At 50.2% G+C, this 24,253-nt stretch overlaps 1 protein-coding gene across 1 annotated transcript in view; it reads left to right on the plus strand.

Annotated features, from left to right (window-relative positions):
- The window catches only part of SPAG1 (sperm associated antigen 1), a 1,725,603-nt gene extending 1,701,810 nt beyond the window's left edge, over positions 1–23,793 (plus strand). The window contains exon 19 of the mRNA XM_069621435.1: positions 22,886–23,793. Coding sequence (XP_069477536.1) covers positions 22,886–23,017 — 132 coding nt within the window. The 3' untranslated portion in view covers positions 23,018–23,793. The remainder of the gene's footprint in view (positions 1–22,885) is intronic.
- Positions 23,794–24,253: the final 460 nt, after the last annotated feature.

Below are 24,253 nucleotides of genomic sequence, written 5' to 3' on the forward strand. Positions count from 1 at the left end.
TACCTAAAAGGAAAGAAGCAAGACATTATTCGAACTAAAAGGAACATTAGAACTGCATAAAAAGACTTTAAAGCAGCAAACCTACGGAGTCGCAGCAGGCCTGGATTCCCACAGGGAGGGCTTGCACCAGTGAAGTAGCTTGGTCGCTGCTCGACCTCCACATCTACGCGGCCCTGCCACGAGGAGCAGGAAGGAGAATCCACCTTTCACAATATTAAGACCCATCTTTAACCAGAGGCCTTACCAAGGGACCGGGAGAGGGTTCGAGAGTGCGAATCATCCAACTAGGGCTGGGTGGCGTCCCTGTGGATACCAGGTGAGCGTAACAGTCAGCTCGGCAAGGTGCTGCCCCCTCTACCGTCGGACCTCGGAAGACTGCAGGACCCTCGCGAATTGCGAGTTAAAACCATACTTCAGTTAAAACCATACTGTGCAACCAGAGATTGGCCGTTGGTAGCAAACTTCCAAAATCATCCCGCCCGCGGTTGGCGAGTGTCCAGATGCAGTCCAGAGGAGGCGAGACAAGCCGAGTGGGAGGGGAGCCAGCAGCCGAGCGGTGCCAGCAGACGTGCAATTAAAGTAACTGGTCCACACAACTAGCAACAACCTATTGTGCGGGTGGGGGGGGGTGTGTAAATAGGGCGGCGGGTCATGTAACATTGTCATAATGTTCGGTACCGAGGCGGTGGTTGGCACGTGTATGATTGTAGAGAACGGAGCAGAGGTAATCCCTTCTTGTGTAGTGAACGTTTCAGGGGCGGGGCAGCAGGTCACCATGTGAAAGGATTGTTGCGCCGATAGGTCTGGACAGTGAACACATGTGTAGGGGCATGGTCTACCTATGAATCGACATTGTAGCTCGGTGAATAGATGTGGTTTTCCTATGAATTGAGCGTTATAGTTCGATGAGTAGATGTCGGATTCCTGTATGATGTCGCTGAAGCTATCTTAGATTGCGGAAGGTAGTCGGCTGGTTAAGTTTATATGGTAAACGTATCACACGTCAGGCGACGCGACGGGTGCAGTTCAATTACTAGACGAGTTGATTGATGACTTATACTCCACTCCGGGGGAGTGGGAAGACAGCTGTGGGAATTGTGGCTTTTTACATGTGGAATTAAAACGGCAGGATTGTTGTGTGTAATACGTGCACAAATAGTTTGGTTGTGAAGCATTAGCTTGGTGACGTCACCCATAGGTCATTGCATAGGACACCGTGTTATCAACGAGCGCGGTGCTCGCCGATCGGCACTGAAACTACAGGACAGGTGAACAGTCGAACGTGCACAGAGAGCGCCGGTACGTGATCGAAGGGGCGTGCCGGGTGGCAGCTGCCCCAGTGAAGGTGGGACGGTATGAGACTACACTGCGCAAGGTGTGAGGCTGTAGGGGGCCTCGGACAGCGAAGGGGTGTGCCAAGCAGCAGCAGCCCTAGTGAAGGCGGAGCGGCACAAGAATCCACCGCAAGGTGTAAGGCCAAGAGAGGCTGCAGATGTTGCTAACTGAATATTGAACTGTATAACAAAATGGATTTTTACCCTTGCACTGATGGTGGAACGTCGAAATCTTCAACTCTAGGTCAGGTAAAATTAAAAAACAAACAATGATGTACGACACGGGAGGGGGAGGGACATCATACGGTGGCCACGGGACCCTAACTACCCCAATTCAGCACATCTGTAAAACGCTGCCTATTTATAAAGATAGAATAGTGAAATACAGCATAGAATGGACTAAGGGTACAGGTGGAAAGGCAACAGTACCATGACCGCCTAACGGTAGTTTCTCCAAGGACGTGCTGCAGTCATTACTCACCTACCTACACAACACGTACAAGGGGAAGAAACTAGCTAACAGTATGGAAATATTTTAGCTGTGGCGTATGTTTCATGGGTATTACCAGGGGATGATGAGTGTACAGGAGGTAAAGAAAGGGGAAGGGAATTCCTATGTCCCACCTCCTGCACCTCCCAGTGTTGTCTCAGACGATGTAGAGGAGGGGGAGGAGGAGCAGAGATTATACCCAATTAGAGAATTGAGAAAGGCTATAGAACCCAGAGAATTAACTGCGGCAGAGGGCTACTCAAATCCCACATACAAGTCACCCCGTACGCCCCGAACGTGCACGCCCCAACACCCCGTAAGGCGGGGGAACGGGCAGAGGCAGACAGCGCAGGTACCGATGGGGGAGGGTGGCGGCAGGCAAAGAACGAGTTTGCTGGAATTGGCCCAGATGAATGGGTAGCGGCACAGGTGCTCTTGAAGTTTACAAGGGACTACTACAGGAGAGGCAGAAGGGGCAACTAAGGCCATAGAGGAATTGGAGCTGGGCCAGGGATGCAGAGGAAAGTCAGTGCATGACGTGAGGGTAGGTGAAGTGCGGGAAGAAGAGGAAGCGAAGTTGGAAGCAAAAATAGCGGAATTGAAAGAGAAAAAGAACGTGTTAGTGAAACAACTAGAGCAAAAGGAATGGTAAAAGCAAGAGCAGTTGGAGCTAGAAAGGAGAAGGTGGAGCGGGAAAGTAGGGAACGTGAGGCATTAATGGAAAGGGAGCGGAGAGATGTAATGGAGAGAAACACAACGGGAGGGAGAAGCCAGGTGTGTACGGAGGTGATGGGAGGTAGCATACAAGAAGAGGGAAGAGATGAAGCCGAATGAGAAATTGCATTTTGGAGGCGGAAGATATTTTTAGAAAACACACATAAGTACAAGGAAGGAAGATTGAAGGAGTTAAGGCTAGCAATGGCAGGGGGAGCACTAAATCAGAGAGATGAAGACAAGAAGCGCTCTGAAAGGTAAGCGAAGAATAAGGGAAGAACTGGATCGGGCAAAGGGGTCGAGATGGAACGGGAAGAGCAACAGAGCCGACGGGTATCGAAGGGGTACACGGGGATCAGCACCAGAATGGCAGGGGTGCACCCAAAGGGGGCCGGAGCCCCGAGTATGGAGGGAGGGAGAAGAGAATGCAACTAACTTTACAAACATTGATCTCGAAAGTGTGATGGTGCGTTATCCACTCCCACGCAAACTAACATTCTCAGACGGATTCTGTAGTGAGGAAGAGGAAGACAGCAATGATGTAGAAAAGGAAGGGCTTAACAAACTTTACATTCCACGAACAGGCACGGGAATGTCATGGGAATGCAGGACATACGATGAAAAGAATGGAGGACAGCACACTGGCAAAATGACTGAGGACAAGGCAGCAGCAGTAGCCCTGCATACACCCTACACGAATAGGCTCAGAGACCTCCCCGGACGCAGACGAGATGGGGCAGTGGTAACACACAATAAAGGATACACCTGTCAGCTTGGTGGGTATACAGGAACACGGGACGCCCCACGCAGGTCACATAATATAGATATTACAGACATTGGGGCAGACCAGGAGGATGAGATGGGACCTATCCAGATACGACAGTATAGACGGTCACCTGAAGAAAGGGCTGAATATTCACAGATGCCACTATTGGAGAAAGGGGGGACGAGGCCACAATATTTACCCTGGAAACACACGAACAAGGAAAACATTAGGTACAGGTTACCATCTTTAAGTGGAGGAGCAGGAAAATGGATATACGAAATGGAAACATTGACAGCGGGGCACAGGCTGGCAGTGGGGGATATAAAGAGGTTGCTATTATCCATATTGGCTGATGCAGCAGATTATATCTGGAAGAGAGTGGGGTTCCTGGGGGTGACCACGCAAAACACAACACATGACGGCTCTCCATTTGCAAATTGCAGGCACTAAGGACGCATCAGACATGGGGGCAATTACGTCACGCAAGATGCGTGACAATGAGGATCCCGTTAGCTACATTCAAGAGATTCAGGAGCTTTGGCTCCTTGAAACTCGAGAGCCGTGGGACAAAAAATAGCTATCTTCCATCACATTTTAATACAAGAGTTACCAGAACCAGTGCAAAGACAACTGAAGAAATTGGTGGGGATGGAAGCAAAGGCATGGTCAGAAATACAACTCACAATAGTGCACCATTGTAGACTATGGCAGGAGAAGATGAAACAAAAGGCGGTGGATAGAAAAGCAGATGACGCTAAATTAGTGCAGAAGAAATTATCAAAATACACTCTAGAAGGGGCAGTAATCACCAGCCCGGCACCACAAACCCAGACAGCAGTGTCCCAACCTCGGCTCCAGCAGCAGCTGCCACAATATAACACAGCCTAGCAAAACCAACAACCCATGGGAGGGGAGGTACATGTTATGGGCGGATATCCAACAAACTTTAGAGGAAGGGGAGGGTTTACTAGGGGGCGGGGATTCGGGCTACAAGCACACCATTCCGGAGGTGGGTTCCGGGGCTACCCACAGCAGGGATGGCAAAGCCAAAGGGAGGGAGGAGGAGAATTCCTCTGACAGGCGTAAGAACCACCAGAATTCTGGACGTCTGGGCAGTTAGGTCACATTTCTCGCAAGTGCAGATACAGAGCCATACAACAAAGGGGGTGGGGGGTGAGCATGTGAAACAAAACTACCAGGGAGGCCGGAACGGGTATTGCCCACAGGCAGGGCAGCAGCCAATGATACAACAGCAAAGCATAACCCAGCCACAGGCGCAACACCAAGCGGTGCCAGGGACATCACAACAAACACAACAACAACTATCACAACACATACAAGCAGCACAGCAACTGACACAATTACAGGACGACTTACTGCAACCAATGGACACAACGGCGGTGATGCCAATAACGAAAATGGGAGGGGTTACAATAATGGGACACAACCCGTACACTGGGAATGGGCACTCCCTATACCCACAATAGGACAGCCCACAGACTAACTTGCTGTGTCCCATCCTGTCGATAACACTTAGCCCTGTGGAGGAACTTTGCATAAAGGTGGTGATAGGTGACAAAACTTTTTCCTTTCTGGTCGACACTGGGGCCACTAGGTCATGCGTACGGGAGGGGAAATGCACATTGTCAGGCGATGCCATGAACACTCAAGGATTTTCTTGGGCTCAAGAAGTGGTTCCATTTACTGATAACATCTCCTTATCTATATGGGATCACGACTTATCACTACCCTTACTTTACTCTAAGCACGCCCCTGTAAACATCTTGGGACGTGACATAATGAGCAGACTGAACATGACTATCTCCTTCACGGACAAAGGTATAGTGTGTTCCACACCAGGCATACACATGCTCACAGCCAGGCAAATACTTCAGGCTTACTGTTGCTAAAGCGTACAGAGGGCGGAGCCAGTAGACCCCAAAGTATTTCAGTACGGGCCAGACATGGCTACCCGGGATCACAGGGAAAGTGTGTAGAAGGCCAGGTGAGTACCTCTTTAGGCCAGAGATGCCAACAGATGAGAAGGAGAGAACGTTTGTACCAATAGACATAGAAGGAATAGTGGCAAGGGAGGATTGGATTGCAGTACACGCTCTAGATGACGAAGGAAAGGCATGGAGGGCAGTAATAGCACTATCAGAAGGGTGTTGATTGACTCAAGTATCAGACGAGGAACTTTTCTCACAAGAAAAAGGAGAGAGTGAGATGATGCTAGGGATGAGTGTGTACTTTTGGCTACGATTAACATACAGAGAAGTGGCCCAGAAAATGGCAATGGCATTGGAAGCACCCCTCCCTGCACCACCACCCTTCTGCGAGGAAGACTTAACAAAGGTAGCCACAACACTATGGACAGCAAGGCCCTCTGACGTACGGTGCATCAAAAGCATAGGAAGAGTGAAAATTAAACGGAAAAAAGCAGTAATTCTGGCCAGAGGTAGACAATATCCACTGTCGAAGGAAGCAGATGAGGGCATTTATGAGACAATAAGTGCCCTCATAGAAAGAGGCATCCTGGTCCCATCAGAACACCCCTGCAAAACTGCTGTGTACCCCGTCCACATGGCAAACGGGGCTTCATGGCGTTCCATACAAGATTTGATACCCCTCAACCACATTGTGGAAGCAGAATACCCAGTAGCGGCCAACCCGGCCACAATACTCTGCAGCATTCCAGCTGAGGCTACAAGGTTCACCGTGATTGACCTCCAAAAATGCCCTTTTCTCAATACCACTGCACCCAGATTTTGTGGTCGACCAGAGGTGTGACTGAAGAGGGAAAATCAGAATGTCCCTTCCCTCCTCACGGGCCCCCCAACCGGAAAAAGCACCCCCGACAGAATAACTACTGACCGTATGAGGTTGCACCAATCTCCACCGCTCCCAGGATGAGAACGCATCACGACAGTCAAGACCGAGCTGGAGATGATTATATGGACCAAATCGACAATCTCCCACAAACCATGCTGCAGGTTGCTAGAGACACCATGACAACCTAGCTGCGTTAGACAGGAAGCACACGGGCAACCTGCACAGTCGGGACACTCGCACACCAATCCACACAAAGAACACGCGTGTACAGTTGTATGAGTTAGAGGACCGTGACATGTTCATACTGTCTGGATGTTTATTATTTTGCCACTTAGGCCCGCTACAGCACCGCATGAAATGCAAGATGACAGAAGAGCTTGTGTATATGCTTGCTGATGCTACACGCTATTTACCCTATGGATGGACAGGAGCATTCAAGGGACCTGACCGACCATGACATGCCTTAAACCTATGGATAATTACGCCAAATGCATAATCTGAGCCGAAGAAGGCTTTAGGAAAATCCAGTAAGCCAGAATCATCTCGGACATCCCAAGCCGCAAGATGCTGTGCAAGCAGAATAGCCCTAGCAGGGACCGCAGCCGCCAAGGACATGATGTTGCAAAGGACATTCCTCACCCACCGTGCCACGGTGAGACTGGCTACAGGAGAGAATATTCCAAGCCAAAATACAAATGAAATCGAAATAATTTGGCCTCACCGACAGTCTCCTCACACGTGACTTGGCCGAACTGACACAATACCAAGGCCTAGAAGCTGGGAAGGCGCGGCTGTCTCCCGACGGGGCCCGAGCTTGCAACAAATTGTAACAATCCACCTACTGCATGCGCTGGGAATGGACCGCTCTCATTATCAGAAGCACCCCATTGTTACACACTGTCAAATAGTCACACCTTATTGGTACACACTGTATGTAAGCAGGTGTTTTGCGGGCTGGGAACAACGGTAGTCCCAGGCTTGGGGGCCACGGTCTGACCAGTGAGGACCCTGGGGGCTAGGGGCTGGCGGCGGGAATCTCCAGCCAAACATTGGGCTCTTTAATGGAATACCTTTCAGGTAGAAATTTTTAGGGATGATCCAAGTATACCACCTGACACAGTGTCCACCAGTAAAAACGCGCACTATATGTTCCTATACTGGACCTACCACTCAGGAAGCCAACCCAGAGTGGCGTTGGGTTCGGGGAAGGATTTTTAGTAAGTGACGCTGTTTGTGACATCACAAGTGTACAAAGGTGGCTTGCGAGCCCAAAATCGGCGAGATGTGCCTGGACTGGATTTTGCTCCATGTTTGTGATCCCTGCTTGTTTGCTGTAATAAAACAGCAGTAACCCTTTGCTCCTTGTGTGGACCTTGACTTCTTTGGGACATTGGAAGGAGTTAGGGCCTTCCGAGATTTGGAGGTCCACGGACCCTAGGTACAGCTTTGCCGACGCCAGAATTTACCCTAACACCTCGTTCGCCCCTCTTCTGTGTTATCTTTTGTGACTGGAGGTTTTTCACTGCGTCTTCTGTTATTGATGTGCTTTCTGCCACCTCCGAGACCCTTCCAGATACTTTCTGAAGCTCTTGCCTAATAAGAGATGCTTCCATTTCCACCAAGCTAATCCATTCTTTTAGTGATGCTTGCATTGCAGCCATCAAATCTATGGGATTTGTATTCCGCGTCAGAGGGCAGTTTAGGGAACCCATCTATTTTCTTCACATTGGGCTGTGTAGAGGTGTACCTTTCTAGTTTCGACTGGTGGGTGTTGTTTCTATCCCTGCCAATGATGTTACTGTACAATAACAAGGGCAAGGATTCAGGATGTGAATGTAGAAGCACCAGGGACGCTGGGAAAAAAAACCTCTTACTGCATACCTTGCCAGGATTACTGTATTTCTGCTTCAACACTGTGAAGTAGCTCACAAGCAACATGGGATGTGGGGTGCAGAAGGCTTGAGCTTAAATATCTATGCATATGGAGGCATTGTTGTGCTAAGGCAATCCCGGAGCAGCGGTCAGTTGTGGATATGAAATCGAGTAGCTTGTATGATGAAGGTCCTCCAAGCCCCAGCAGCACTCAGTTATTAGATCGTCTGCGCTTGGGGAGCAGTTGAATATTGGGATTGAGGTTGGTTGACTGAATTTATTTGCCCGTGGTCGATTTGACCAAATTATGTTTTTGGTTGTTTTAACTGTAAATATATGTATGGGAGACCCCCCAAATCCCCATATTATTTATTAACCCAAACCCACCCAGACATATATTTGTGGTTAAAAAAACTCCCTAAATTCGGTCGAATCAACATCGGGCAAATCATCTGCGGTCAAACTGGGTAATACCGAATATTGTGCACACTATGGCAGACACAACAGCAGACAAATGTGAGGCCTGTGAGCTTCAACTCACATACCGCAGGCTCACCTCGGAGGATCCACACTGGTCCATCCACAAGCAACTGACCTGATGTTGCTGTGGAGCCTTACTCCCACAGCCCGGCAGTCGCAAGCCCTGCCTCCCCACTAAGTGGCAGCCAAATCTTATTACAGCGACCATCTTGCAGCATTTGTCACAAAGGTGAATTTTGTGGTGGCAGCTCATAGTTGGCTCTCAAAAATCCACATTTACCCCTATTTGGATGTTTGGTTTATCAGGCCTCCCTCTCAGGAAGAACATTTGAAATGTTTCTCAGGTGCAACACACTTCACGATCTAGGATTTTGGATCAACATGGAAAAGTCTTACTTCATTCCAGCCCAGAAGATCTTGTTGGTAGGAGCGGTTCTGTTCACATTTTGTGCTACTTTGTTATCTCTGCAGATAAGATTATTGCTTTGAATCAAATAATCTATAAGGTCTCAAACATCTGCCTGTTGGTTCCAGAGGCTTCTGGGGCTGATGGCCTTGTGCCTTCTAGTTTTCCCTCTGGCCAAACTTAGGATGAGACCATTGCAGTTACGCTTACTAGCAAACTGGCATTGACTTTCAGTCCATGAAGATCTCCATCATGAAGGAAATCCAAAGTTCTCACAGGTGGCTGACTGGGGGTGATAACCTCCTCAGGTTGACTCCCTTTTCTCTTCCTCAAGTGCCTGTGATGACAAACCCCTCCCACTCTTGGTGGGTAGGTCACTATGAAATCCACCAAACTCATGGTTTGTGGAGTGTCCAGCAGAGACTTAACACAAACTGCTTGGAATTGAAGGTCCTTTTTCTGAGCCTCAAGTCTTTCCTCCCTCTGATCCATGGGAAGGTGGTTCAGGTGTTGAAGGGCAACACCACAGCCATGTTCTATCTGAACAAACAGTTGTGTCTTCTAGCGTGCAAGCTTTGGGACTGATTCCTTCTAACCATGTTCATTCTGTTGTATCCCATATACGTGGGAGAAGAACATGAACACAAACTCCTTGTGTAGGCTGTTCAATGCCACTCGCATATGGGAGCTCAACAGATCAGCCATTGTTGCCTTTTTTCAGAACTGGGGACATTCTTTGGTGGACTTGTTTGCAACGGAGAGCAACAGTCTGTGTCAGGAGTATTCCTCATCAGGGATTGGGCCTCCACTCCCTAAGGAACAAGTTACTTACCTGTAACTGTTGTTCTCCAGCATGGGTCTGGCATGGATTCACATGCTCATGAATATTCCCCATCGTCAGGCTGGGACTCCTCGGTAAAGAAAAAATCAGTATCAGTTTCTTTTCTGATCTGCCTTTCTTAGTAGTAACCAATCACTGATCTCTGGGTCATTCTGCCCCCAGCCAATGACTGTCCTCTCCCTAAGGCCCGCCTCTTGCAGCCATCCTCAGATTTGGTAGCATGCCAAGTGGCAGTATGACCAAGTGAAGAGCCGCAGAGGGGTAGGTGGGAGGGTTCGCATGTGAATCCATGCCAGACACATGCTGGAGAACAACAGTTACAGGTAAGTAACTTGTTCCTTCTCCAGCATGGGGTCTGGCATGGATTCACATGCTCATGAATAAAAGAATACATAGCAGTATACACATTCACAACCACGGGAGGTGGCAACAGGCCCAACATTAAGCAATACAACAACTCCACATTAAGCATCTCTTACCTCCTCACCAGGCTCACCTTAGGCGAACAGGTTTCGCAGCACTGCTTGGTCGACCCTGGACTCCTCCCTGGAGTCCCGATCGACGCAGTAGAATCTTGTGAAGGTGTGCGTCGACCTCCACGTAGCAGCCCTGCAGATGTCCAGCAGGGGCACACCAGACGGGAACGCCGTGGTAGCAGCGATCGCTCTGGTCGAATGGGCTCTCGGACGTCCGGGCTGCGGTCGGCTTGCCAACCGGTGACAATGCATGATGCAGCCGGAGAGCCATCTGGAAATGGAAGTCTTTGAGAGAGCCTTCCCTTGATTCACAGGTCCAAAGTTCACAAACAGCTGTGATGTCTTCCGAAAACTCTTTGTGCGGTCCACGTAGAACTTCAGCGCTCTAGCTACATCCAGCGAGTGCAAAGTCCTCTCGGCCGGCGTCGAAGGTGACGGGAAAAAAACTGGTAACACCAAGGGCTTGTTGAGGTGGAAGTCCGACGACACCTTGGGCATGAAGGAGGGGTGCGTCCTCAGCACCACCCTCGTGTGATGAAAAGTCAAGTATGGAGGCTTGCAAGATGGGGCCTGAATCTCTCCCACTCGTCGTGCAGAGGTGATGGCCACGAGGAACGCTGTCTTCCATGACAGGAACTTCAAAGGCGCTGAATGCATAGGCTCGAATGGGGCTCCCATGAGCCTGGTCAGAACCACATTAAGCTCTCTCGTCAGGGCAGGAGCCTTCACCGGAGGGAATGATCGGAATAGTCCCTTCATAAATTCCTTCACCAGGCGATGAGACCACAAGGACGCCCGTCCCATAGTCCTGGTATATCGGGAGATGGCAGCCAGATGTATTTTTATGGAGGCGTGAACCAGTCCAGCTTTGGCAGCACTTGAGGGGCCGTAACCCGCAGAGGGTTAATCTTCTGTGCACAGCACCAGACAGAGAACATCTTCCATTTATGACCGTAACACTTGAGAGTTGAGGATGCCCTGACCTTTGCAAGAACCTCTCTGCAATCAGCCGGGATATCGTACCCTCCAAACTCTAGTGCAGCAGGAGCCAGGCCTGCAAGTTCAGCGACTGTGGGTCGTGATGGAGAATGGCACCTCCTTCTCTGGAGAGAAGATCCGCATCTGCCGGCAGCTTGACTGGTGGGGACGTTGAAAAGTCCAGAAGGTCCGGGAACCAGATCTGCCTCGGCCACGCCGGTGCGACGAGGATCATCCTGCACCTGGACTTCTTGAGCTGGTTGATGAGGCGGAGCAGCAACGGCAATGGAGGGAACGCGTATAGAAACAGGCCGTCCCAAGGGAACGAGAAAGCATCGCCCATGCACCTCGGCTGTGGGAACCTGCTGGCGAACCTCTGGCACTTGGAGTTCGTCGCCGTCGCAAACATGTCGATCTGGGGTTTGCCCCATCGTTGGAAGAGTCGATCCACTTGATCCTCGCGCAGTTCCCACTCGTGGCAAGAGCGCAGCTCCCTGCTGAGTGAGTCGGCGATGGTATTTTTTATTCCTGCCAGGTGGAAGGGAACCAGAAACATCCCCTGGGCGACGGCCCAGTGCCACAGATCCTGGGCCTCCTTGGATAGGGCTGGGGATCTGGTGCCTCCTTGCTTCCGTATATAGAACATTGTGGTGGTGTTGTCGGTGAAGATCCTCACCACTTTGCCCTTGAGGGACGGAAGGAACGACTTGAGAGCCCAGAACACTGCTCGGAGCTACAGAATGTTGATGTGGAGAGACCTCTCCTCCGGGAGCCAAAGGCCTCTTGCGTGGAGGTCTCCGGTGTGGGCCCCCCAACCCTCCAGAGAGGCGTCCGTCGTCACCGTCTCCTGAAACACCAGGATTTGAAATTCTGTGCCTGTCGTGAGGTGAGCACGGATGCCCCACCATAAGATTGCCCGACGGAACTCCTCGTCGAGAGGGATCCTGTCCTCGAAACAGCCCCTCGCCTGAAGCCAGCGGGTGTCGAGGAACTTATGTAGCGGACGCATTCCAAAGTCTGCAAAGGGGTACAAGATAGATGCATGAGGACATCATCCCGAGGAGGGACTTGATGGACCTCACCCTGGCCACGTCCGTGACTAGCAGGCGCCGCACCTTGCCCAGGATGGTCTTGGTCCTCTCTTCTGAAGGGGAGGCCAATTGCCCAACTGTATCGAGCTTCGCTCCCAGAAACAGTGCTATCTGCGATGGAACCAGGTGGGATTTGGGGTAGTTGATGGCGAAACCCAGCTCCGTGAGCAACCGGACGGTCCTCGCTGTGTGTTCGACGACGAGTTCCCTTGTCCTTGCCCGGATTAGCCCGTTGTCCAGGTAGGGGTAAACGTAGATTCCCTGCAGACGCAGCCACGCCGCTACTGGTGCCAGGCACTTGGTGAAAACCCTGGGTGCCGACTTTAATCCGAACGGTAGGGCTCTGAATTGGTAGTGGCGTCCCTGAACCACGAACCTGAGGAATTTCCTGTGCCTTTTTAGAATAGGGATGTGGAAGTAAGCATCCTCCAGGTCCAAAGACGACAGGAAGTCGCCTTCCTCCAGCTGTCCCAGAACGTGCTGGAGGGTGGCCATCCTGAATTTCTGCGCCTTGATGTACTTGTTCAAGCGACTTGGGTCCAGGGTGGGGCGCCAACCGTCTGTCTTCTTCCTGACGAGGAAGTACCTTGAGTACACTCCGGAGCCCCGGAGCCTTCTGGGGACGAACTCGATGGCACCATTCTTGAGCATCGCCCTTACCTCCAACAGCAGTTGAGGGACGTGATTTTCCTTCCTGGCCACGGGAGGAATGCGAGGGCACTTCTTTTGGAATTCCAGCGAGTGCCCGTTGGCCAGGGTGTCCAACACCCAACGGTTGGTGGAGATGGACTCCCACACGCTGACAAACTTCATCAGCCGGCCTCCCACCGGGGTGCTTCGGTGGGGGCCCGACAACACAGCTGGGTCAGTCTTGCTTGGAGGCGGCCTTGCCGTCTTGGCCTCCTTGGCGACGACGGCGGGATCCCCCTGGCTTGCCGCGACCTCTGTAGGCCTCCTGGGAAGAGGAGCGGGCTGCCTGGCAGTAAATAGAGGAGCCACCGGTGGAACCTTTGGAGGCACCCTGTCTGCCTCCGGAGCCCCGAAAGGGCCGCCGCTGTTGAAGCACCCCTAGGGCCCGGGCCGTCTCCGAGTCGGTCTTGATGGCCGGTAGAGACTCGTCCACCTCCTTACCAAAGAGGTTGTTGCCGTCGAACGGCATGACCAACACTATGGTCTGGACATCCTGGCGAAAGTCTGTCGCCTTGAGCCATCCTCGTCGTCGGAGGCAAACTCTGTTGCCCAGTAGGTGAAATCCGGTATCAGCAATGTCCGTTGCCACCGTTATGGCATGATCCGACGCCACCTCGCCTTCCTGTAGAATTTCTAGGGCCTCCGCCCTCTTGTCGTCAGGCAGGAAGTCTAGCAGGGGAGCTATTTTGAACCAGAGCTCCCTGTCGTAGCGGGCCACGATCGCTAAGGCATTGGCCGCCTTAATCGTCGTTGCCGCCGAAGAGATGACTCGTCGTCCCATGGAGTCCAACTTCCTGCCCTCGCTGTCTGGCGGGGAAGTGGAAGTTGAAGGCGCCGCACCTGGTGCCTTCTTCTTAGCCGCTGCCGAGATGACAGAGTCCGGCGTGGGCTGGGCCCTGAGGCACAAGAGGGCGGGATCGGGGACTCGGTACTTCTTCTCGTACCTGTCCCTCTTGGCAGGTATCGTGGAAGGGTTCTTGAGGATAGAAAGCCCCTCGTTCCAGATGTCGTCGAGCAAAGGCACCGCGAGGACCGTCTTCCTCTTGGCCTCTCGTCGTTGGTACAGAAACCCTTCCTTTTTCTGTTCTTCAGGGCAGAGCTGGAAGAGCTTGGATGCCCTGGTTATCATGGCGTGGAAAGAGCCAATTTCGTCGGCTAGGGAAGCCCGCGGGGGGGTGACGACGGGATGTCCGCTGTGTCATCGCCGCCGTCATCGTCCGTCCCCATCGCTGTGTCCGTCGCCGTATCCTCTCTAGGGTCCGGCGAGGACGAGGGGTCCACAAGTCTCGCAGGCACGAAGGGAGGAGCGGGGTGGCCTCTCGTCCGCTTGTTCGGAGGGCTTCCCGACAGGCCCGGTTCTGGATCCTCCGTCGGGGTCCATGGTAATCTCGTCCTTATCTCGGTGCATAAGGATTGGATTGCCAACAAAATGGCCGCCGAGCTATCCTGAGGCACAGGTAATGGCTGCGACGGACGGGATGGCCGTTCCACTGGGCCCTCTACGTCGCCATCGTCGCTATCTTCGATCACGTCAGCGGGGACCGTCACCTGGGATCGAACCTCTCGTTGAGGCCCTTCTCGGTTTCCACCAGCCCCTCCTCAGAGGCTCATTCCGAGTCTGTAATGGTCACCGGCTCCCCCCTCTTTTTCCGCCGGGGGCTTCACGGGGGTCTTAACGATGGGCTGGAAAGAGGATTCCCTCCGTGGCGGCAGGGATACTCTGGGCCCAGAGGCCATTTCCACTGGCGTAGTCTCAGCCGGCTTTGCCAGGGTCGCAGAGACCACTTCGGCAGAGGCCTTTGCCGGATGGATCAAAGCCCTCGCCACCTTAAGTGCGTCCTGGGCCTTTGCCTTGGGGGGAGGGTCAGCGCCTCGCTCCCCCTTCGAGATCGACCAGGTCCGCTCCAGCAACCTACCCGGGTTCTCGGACTTCCTCTTCCCCGAACCAGAGCGCTGGCTCGTGGTCGAACGTCCGGGGAAGTAGCGCCCTGCCTGGCAGCCGAAGAGCCCGACCTTTCGGCGCTCCCGGTGCCCGCGGACTCGCGGTGCTTGGCCTTCTGTTGGGCCCCCGTCGCCAGGGTGCCCTCACAGGACTTAAAAGCCCGCTCAGACTTTTTCTTCGCCTTCTCACCTGCTGTGCCCTTCTCCAGCCAGGCGGCGAGGTGGGAACGACGATCTTGTTTGGTCCGTTCCCAAAGGTACTTGCAGAGCGCACAGTCCTTCTCCACGTGCGTCTTGTCCTCATGAAGACAGTAGAGACAACGCGAGTGCTCGTCCTCCTTGAAAACGTTCTGCAATCCGCATCCAGGGCAGAACTTGAACAGCTTGGATCCCTTCCTTTTTCGGGTGTCGAGCTTCCCTTGTCCTGGGCCATGTCCGTTGAGGTAGGCCACAGATCTTCTGGAATCCTCTAAGAAGTGTAAACACGACGAAAACTTCACCCTTGAGGGGCGTAGAAGAATTCCAAAACGGCTACCCGTTGTCGGAAGTAGAAACGGTGGAGCTTGAGGCTCGAATAAACTGAAAAAATGAGAAAATCTCCTGAAAAGCGTGAAAACGCAGCAAAAAAAACTAGAGAGCTAAACACGAGGACTCCCAACACTTGAGCGTGTGGTAAAAATCTGAGGATGGCTGCCAGAGGCGGGGCTTAGGGAGAGGACAGTCATTGGCTGGGGGCAGTATGACCCAGAGATCAGTGATTGGTTACTACTAAGAAAGACAGATCAGAAACGAAACTGATACTGATTTTTTCTTTACCAAGGATTCCCAGCCTGATGACGGGGAATATTCATGAGCATGTGAATCCATGCCAGACCCCATGCTGGAGAAGTGACGCATTCTGCCTGGATTGATCAGGGAGGTTTCTTTATGCATTTCCTCCCTTTTCACTAATTTTCTGGACTCAATGCACCTTTATGGAGGGACACAGTTGCATCCTAATCTTGTTGGCCCTATTCTGGTCCAGGAAGACGTGGTTCTTGGACCTTCTCATGCTCATGAGAGGAGTGTTTAATCTCCTTCCAAGGACCGCAGACCACCTAATACAAAAGGGTGGGCCGGTTCTTCATTCTTGCCTACCATTGCTGAACTTGAGCGTCTGGTTGCTGAAGAACTGGTTTACACCAATGCTGGCATCATATTACATCTTGGTCATGCGAGCAGCCAAAAAAGATTTACAAGAAGCTGAGATAAGAGCAAACATCTCAGATTTTGTCCCTGGTCTTGATCTAAGGACCTCCATCCTCGTAAAGCCTCATTAGACAATGTTTTGTCTTTTATGACTTTCTAGGAAGATACAGGCATCCAGACTCAGTCCTGTAAGCATTATTTGTCTGCCATAGCCACCTGCCTTAATTCTTCTGAGGAGACCTTTTCTTTGAAGAATCAAATTGCTAATGCGATGCAACATTTTGAGGGGCTTTTATATCTCCATCTCCCTTTCAGAGAACACCCTCCTTCATGGACCTTATTGTGGTTCTTGCTGCCATCATGCATAGGACCTTTGACACCACTAATGTCTTGTGACTTGGCCACCCAGAGGGCTGTTTTTCACTTGAGCAGGTCCATTACCTCTCCGAGAAGAGTGAGTAAGTAGGTAAGCTTCAAGCTCTTTGTGGAAGATGATATAAGGATCTTCTGAAGAGAGACAAGATCATCATCCGGACTATGCCATCTTTCATTCCTAAAATATTTCCTGATTTTCATTTAAATCAGGAGGTTGTTTTGCCCTTCTTCCACCATTGGCCTCACACTTCCTCAGCAGAGGAGACTGCACAATCTCAATTTGGCAAGAACTTTGAAGTTCTACCTGGAGAGAACAAAGTCTTTCAGGATGTCCATCTGTCGATTCATTACCTATGGTGGTCTTTTCCCTGGAAACATTGCTAGTAAAGCTACCATCTCTAGGTGGATAGGGTTTTGTATATCTAAGGCTTATGAACTAGCTGGGCTTCCAGGTACGTGAACATTCTACCAGAGCTAAGGCAGAATTGGTGGCATTTCCAGAAACCTGTCCCCAATGCAGACAGCTGGAGGGCTGCTAGCTAGGCTACTTCTCATGCCTTCCTCAAAAACTATTCTTTGAATTCTAAACCTTCCCACCATCACCTTTTGTTGTGCTTTAGTCACGCCGAGTGGAACAGGTATGCTCAGACGTGGGTCTGTGTCTGATGGGCCTAGAGACCCAATCTACACATCACTGATGATGCCCAATGAGGCCAACACACATTTGAGTTTGCTTGTGGTCTTGTGCAGAAATTATGTTCCCAAGTAGTTTGTGCTGGCCTGCCTCATTTGGGGTGAAACCAAGCCTCATTTGCATATGGTCTTTCCCCTTTCTGTAATGGCTTAGCAGGTGACAATTGGTGGTCTGGAGGGTTGCCCAGAGTGATGCTAGTGGTTCAGATTAATCCTAAACTTTCCAGTCATCACCTCTTTTGATTTACTATTCTTTGGATGTCTCCTCCAGTAGAGATGCTCCCTTTGGCCTGCAAGTACTGCAGAACATTTTTGCTTGAACCCTGTCCAGCCATGGTATTAGGTAAAAAAACTTTTTTAAAAAACAATAAAAAAAATATCGATTTAGAAAGACTGCTGTGTGACCGGACAGAGCGGCTTTTCTACATCGAACTGTCGTGCCCCTGCCGCACACGAGTGCGCGCAGGAACGAACAGGCACGGAAGAACAGGTAAGTGTTGATGTGTGTGTGCACGTGTGTGTGTGTGTGTGTGTGTGTGTGTGTGTGTGTGTATGTTGTGGGCTTGTGTGTATGTTTTTAGGGAACAGGGATTTCTGGGATCGGAAAGGGAGGTGGCGCTAGGTCAGGAATTGGAGTTCGGGGGGTAGAACCCACTGATTTAGAAGTAATCTGGTGAGAGAGGGTGGGGGACAAGGCAAGGGGATATTTTTGCTTTTTGGATCCCACCTGAAATCGTTTTTTAAAAATGTTTTTAAGTGATCTACAATAAGCGAAAATATGACCTAGAACCCCGGGCATCTGTGGTCTCCTCTACCCATTTCCTGTATCTGCACAATCCGGGTTCCCAACCATTTGGGAAGGAAGGAGAACTGTACGCTAGAGTACAAATGAATTACCGGTACTCCTAATCCTTGCTCTCCCTCCTCCCAGCCGCCCCGTATGCGCATATGCCGCATCACAACCTTCACGGCGGAAATAAATTACAGAACTGCTTACATTTTCTGATCCTCATTATGAAAGCCTTAGAGAGACGGCATTCTTTTTTGGAGAAACATTCCCATCCTGCCTGTTGGGTGCAGGCTATCCCAACCAGTTGTGAAGGAGGGAGAACAAGGAGTAGGAGTGCTGGAATCACCATGAAAGTCATTTTTCGGTGCCATTCATGCATCTTTGTATTTGCTCTGCAAGAACTGGATCCAGCTGTTCTTCGTTGCAAGGACTTCCATTTGGCCTAACAGCTGGTACTCATCGTGTGTACCGTCAAGGCTCTGCTGGGATGATGAAAATCTGCTGTGCTGCCCTTCACCAGCAGACAGGCTTACTGGAAGCCTGAAGCCCTACCAACGAGCTGCTGAGGGCCCCCTAAATCTACCCAGGGTCAATGTAAGATGTGCATCTATCAAGTCATCCTTGAGGATCTTTTTTTTTGTTGTCATGAGCCTGGACCCAACACAACTGTCTGAGGTCTCCAGAGAAACCAATAGACAACATGTGGTGATTGCGCTTGAATCCGTGGCACGATGACCCTGCACAATGGTGAGGCATGTCTTCCCCTGCGATTTGCTGTCTCCTGGGACTGTTTCTAACTATCTAGGGGCTCTCAGGCCTGACATCACTTATCTCTTGATCCACTCCCTGCACGCTTCTTCAGGTTTACATTGGGGCGCCAAGTCCTGCAGACCTTAGTGCTTTCTGGGGCTGACCCAGGATGATGGTATGGTGCCCAGGTCAGTACTTCTGTGGGTCATCCTTTTGAACCTCTGAGATGGTAGCTGCTTCTCTGATCTCTAAAAAAAAATATTTACTGCTTTAAAGTCCCTATTTCACCTATTGATTTTGCTCTGCAGTAACTGCCTTCAGTGGTTTAGTACTCTAGCTGAGTGGGCTCTCCTAGACTACTCCCCTGACTCTTGGGAATATTTGTTGGACAACTAAAGACTCCCAGAGACTGTGTGGGCTAGGGATGGACGTCTAAAGACTAGTATCTGGTGCTGAGTGCCTTACAAGTATGTGGCCTATGCATTAATATATATGTGTGTGTGTGTAGCATCTTTTCCTACTACTTTAGTGATTGCATTTATCTTCTGAATAACTGCTTGGTATGCTAAAGTAGTGGGTTACCCAACTGTGAGCTGTATGTATGTTCCTTACCTTTTGAATATTTAAAGTGTGCCTTAGTGTAGTATTGAAATACATTGCATTATTTGTTCTACTTCACTTTTGTGGGCCTTGCCCCTTGCTTCCTTAGTTCAGCATAGTCTAAGCTACTTAAGAGAGTGGTTTCGCTCAACTAGATTTTTGGTGAAAAACCTTTATGACAAAGATTGGCTGTTCTAAGTCCTGCCACAGATAGTGACTTTGGAAACCCCTCTGGTGGCCTGGCACTTGAAAAATTGACCTTTTGTTACATAGGCCTCTCGGATGACATTATGCGAGTTATGGCGGCCACAAAAAGGAGTTCTGCTTGGTTGTAGTATAAAAGAAAGTGCCTCCAATTCTGCCACTTAGATCTTGAAACCTGCTTACGGCCGTCTGGATGTTTTATTTTCCTATCATGTAGTCAGGAATGCAGGTTTCCTCCAGTAGCCCTTATTTGGTGGCTGACTTCCCACATCTAATCCGGTCATTCAGTGCCACTTCCCTGGGCTCTCTTTTGTTTCCTCCCACACGCAGGACTATTCCAGTGTGAGACTGCAATGTGGTATTAACAGCCCTAGTGCACAAACCATTCAAAACCATGATCTCAATTGACTTCAGGGTGGTGAAGTAAAAAACAGCTTTTCTGGTAGCCATTACATAAGCACATAGGATTGATGAACTGCAGGCGCCAACCATGACATATCGTTAATTTTCTTGCCCAAAGACAAGGTGGATATGGTATGCGTCATTTATAACGCGCCTCTACACAAGTGTTTCAACAGACAAGGAAGGGAGACATAGGGGGACGAAACAATCTTACTAGGCCTTGTGTCGTGCAGGGGGAGGGGGAGAAGCGCCAGTGGGAGGGAAGGGGGGAAGTGCGGTCAGGGCAGCGATTACTCTGAGTAAGTGCAGCCAGACGGCCAGCTCTGGGTAGTGCAAAGGTGGGGGGAAAAGTGGGGTAACAGATACAGCTCCTAAGTGATGCCTGTAGGCAGTGCAAGTGCTTGCAGGTTATGGAGGAGCCTGGTTCCCTTTGGGTTTAGAAGGTAACCAGGTGACCCAGCGCAGCAGACAGGTGGGTCAGCAAGGGAGAGAAAGCAGAAGCGAAAAGGAAGGTCTTGCGCTGCTTCTGGAACCTTAGGTGGTCCTGCTTGAGTTTGAGAGGGCAAGGGAGGCCAGTCCAGAGGGAGGGCCCTGTAGAGGAGAGAGATCTGCCTCTGCTTGGAGAAGCTTCTGACCATCAGAGAGTTGGAGGTAGCTGAGCAAAGGGCTCTCGAAAGACGATGTTTCGGAAGAGAGAGTTGGATGTAGTGCGGGCCCCAGGACTAGACAAGGGTGTCTAGGGCTGGGGCCCACACTACATCCACCTGCAGATGGTCTTGAACTTGATCCTTGCAGCCACCGGGAGCCAGTGAAGAGATTTCCGGGCTGGAGAGTTATGATCCCTGGGCTTGAGGCCAAAGACAAATCTTGCAATCCTGTTCTGGATTAGTTGCAGAGGGTGGAAAGTAAAGGCAGGACGGTTGATGAAGACTGTTGCAGTAGTCCAGCCTAGAGAACCAGAGCTCTGGAGACATGGAGCTTCTGGGGCAAGGTGAGAAAAGGAAGAATACCTCTGAGGAGGTGCAGCTGATAGTGGGACTTCTTCGAGAGGGTGATGAGGTCTGTGATGTGAGGAGAGGAGGAGATTGGAGTCGAAGATGACCCCAAGGTTTTGTGCCTCACAGGGAAGGCGCAGGGAGAGGGCCCAAGTAGGGCGGCCAGAGGGAAAGCAGGAGCATGGGTCCCGAAGAGGAGGATCTCGGTCATGCTGGCACTGAGACAGAGATTGGTGCAAGTGTACCATTCCTGAATAGCGGATAAACAGTCTGGAATGAGTGAGAGAGCAGAGGAGGCAGAGGGGATCCTGAAGGAGAGCTAAGTGTCATCTGGATAACACTGAAAGTTAGAGAAGGTTGAGATGAGGTGTGGCAAAGGCGACACATAGGTGTTGAAAAGCCACGGTGAGAGGTTGGAGCCCTGGGGAACACTGCATGTGGAGAGAGAGGTAATGGAGAGAAAGGACCCCAGTTGGACCTGAAAGGGACGGTCCAAGAGGAAGGAGGTCTTCCAGGCGAGGGCCTGGTCCGTGATACCCAGGTTCTCACAGAGATGACTGATCAGGATGGCATGGTTGGCCGTGTCGAAAACAGAGGAAAGATCAGGGAGCAGGAGGACAGAAGGAAGGCTAGAATCAAGATTAGTGAGCAGATCTTCACAGGTATTCAGGAGAGCAGTTTCATTGCCTCTGGCTGCTCTGAAGCCAGACTGATGATCATGGAGACAACCAACTGATTCAGTGATGAGAATGAGCTGGGAGATGTCCAGCTTTTCCAAGAGTTTGCTCAAGAAAGGAGTGATGGAGATCGGGCGGTAGTTTGCTGGACAGGAAGGATCGGCGGAAGGTTTCTTCAGGAGGGTGTGCACAAGATAGTGCTTAGGGGCAGAGGGGAACGTTCCGGTCCAGTGGCAAAAGAGTGATTACAGAAATCGCCAAGGGCTGGAGCGAGGGTGTCAATGTGGTCCTTGATGGTTCTGAAGGAGCAGGTGAGCACCTGCTTGGATGTCACTTTCATAGATCGGACTTGTCTAGAAACGTCATCAGGAGTGATCAGGAAAAAGAGGAGGGGGAGAGGCAGCAAGAAGGTGGCCACGGGAGTGAGAGGAAGAGGAAAGAGAGAAGGAGAGAGAGGACAGGATGTCCTGAGTTTTAGTGAAGAAGTGAGAGCCAGAGCCGTGCAGGGGGCCTGGGAGGGAACAGGAGAGGTGGAGACTGCAGCAGGATTGGCCAGCTCCTTGCAGATTTTGAAGAGTTTGTCCATGTTGATAGAGGCCGCAGAGACGCAGACTTGGTTGTGAACTCTCTTCTTGGACAGAACAGAGAGTTTGTATTGCCTTTGGAGCAGACGAGAAGCCAGTTTGTCAGAGGATGTGCCAGATGCCATCCACTTCCTCTTAGCCACCCTACACTCGCGTTTTAGAGTGGCGAGTTCGGAGTCATACCAAGAGTTGCACTTTGAGGTGAGCTTCAGGCGGATTCTCATGACGGGGGCAAGGACATCCAGAGTGTTAGTGATAGAAAGATGCAGGCTAGAGAGGGCTCTGTCAGTGTGAGTCAGCTGCAGGAGTAGGAGAGAAAGTAGCAGCAAAGGCCTCCACCGACACACGTTTCATGGGCAGGATGACCGAGAAGGTTGGTGGCAGTGCTGGGGTAGGCTTCACAAGAGATGAGGGGCAGAGGCACAGCCATGGCAGCGTCCCTCCTACACACAATTTTCACGGGGAAGTACACGTGTTGCTTAACTAAGGCTCTGTTTTTGTCCTCGCTCGGTGGGAACTCCCGTAAGTATGGAGAAAAAGGGACTTCGGACAAGGATATAGTAGTCACTGTGGTGAGTAACTTTTCCTGAATACACACTGCACTTGCCATTGAAAGCCATACCCTCAATTGAAGAGTTTTAATGTTGTGCCCTTTTGCATGCAAAGCATCTCCAGCACCACTTAATTATCATTTCTCTCCTTTTTTTTTTTTGCAGATAAATTTGAAACTTCTTAGCCAGAGTGAAAAAAATCAAGTTCGTCAACTGTTTGATGCTCTCCTACAGAAGCAACATCAAAAGCTGATTTTCGAAGATGTACCAAGCCTATCAAGGAACTATTACCTTTAATTGGAGAATTCATTTGGAATGTTGTTCTGTGTGCATGTATTCATGAATGCTTGGTAGCCAAGACTACTGATCAGTAGGATTGGAAAATTGAGTTTAAAGATAAACCTGTTATTTTCATGGAATCTCTGGATGGCTACCCAATGGAGTGGCATTTCCCAGGTACTTCTAAATTGGAAGATGGATCAAAGGGCATTAACTGTGGCTGCGGGATCTAACTCCTTACCGAAATGGATGTCTGCTGTACTGCTGTAAAAATATTTTGAAAATCATCTTTTTATATTTTTGACTGTTTTGGTTGCTGCTAGGGTGCACAGGCTCTTCCACATAACCACATTTTCTGGCCGCTATTGCCCTCTTATCAAGGTCATCTTTCCTCTCTCTCATCTATCCTCATGCTCTACTTAATTTCAAATAACATTTTTGTGTTCTGTATATAGCAACTGACTTGAGTTCTAAAGTGAGCAATACTCACGATACACCCTAAGTGGCCGTCAAATGTACTTTAACGGTATTTATATTGAATATTATATTCACAAAATACTTGCTGGGGCTGAAATGTACAAAATGCTGAACAGAAAAGTGCATGTTCAAACCTCTGCTGCTCTCAGGTGGTTTTGTTGGTTGTACATATGTTTTATTCTGTAAAGTTCGTTTAGACACAATACAAGATATATTATTTGGTAATATATGGATCTTTTTGGAATATATTGAATTATAAAAAGAAATGTTTACATACATTGCCGACAAAATATCTATATTAAAATGTTACTTTCACACATTTGTTGTTATTCATTCCAGTCAGTTTTACTGCAAGATAACTTATTAAGTTTGCCTTTGTTTTTGGAAAACAAATGCCACAAACTTTATTATACTGGGATTTAATGTTTAATTAGGATTTCCTGGTGTAGCTTTGTTACCTTTTAAGGACATTGTACACATTTCAATTCAGTACAATAGTGCATATGGACCTTTCAAAAACCTCTCTGAATATATATAGCAGAAATTAAGGACAGGTCTTTGAAAAGTTTCTCACGCTCATGAGATCACCTCAGATGGGGTCCATCCTTAGGGATGTGATCAGGGACTTGATCCCACCGACCCCTCTGCCTGCACTGATAGTCATTCCTCCTATAGCTCCAGCGCTGCAAACCCCGGTGCAGTCCTTGCTGCCCATACTGGCTCCTTCGATTCCGGCTCCCCTGCCTCTCACAGTTCAGGCAGTTCCGTACCAGCCTT

Source organism: Ambystoma mexicanum, chromosome 5q, assembly GCF_040938575.1.
Source record: "Ambystoma mexicanum isolate Mex_15411 chromosome 5q, UKY_AmexF1_1, whole genome shotgun sequence".
Classification (NCBI taxonomy): Eukaryota; Metazoa; Chordata; class Amphibia; order Caudata; family Ambystomatidae; genus Ambystoma; species Ambystoma mexicanum.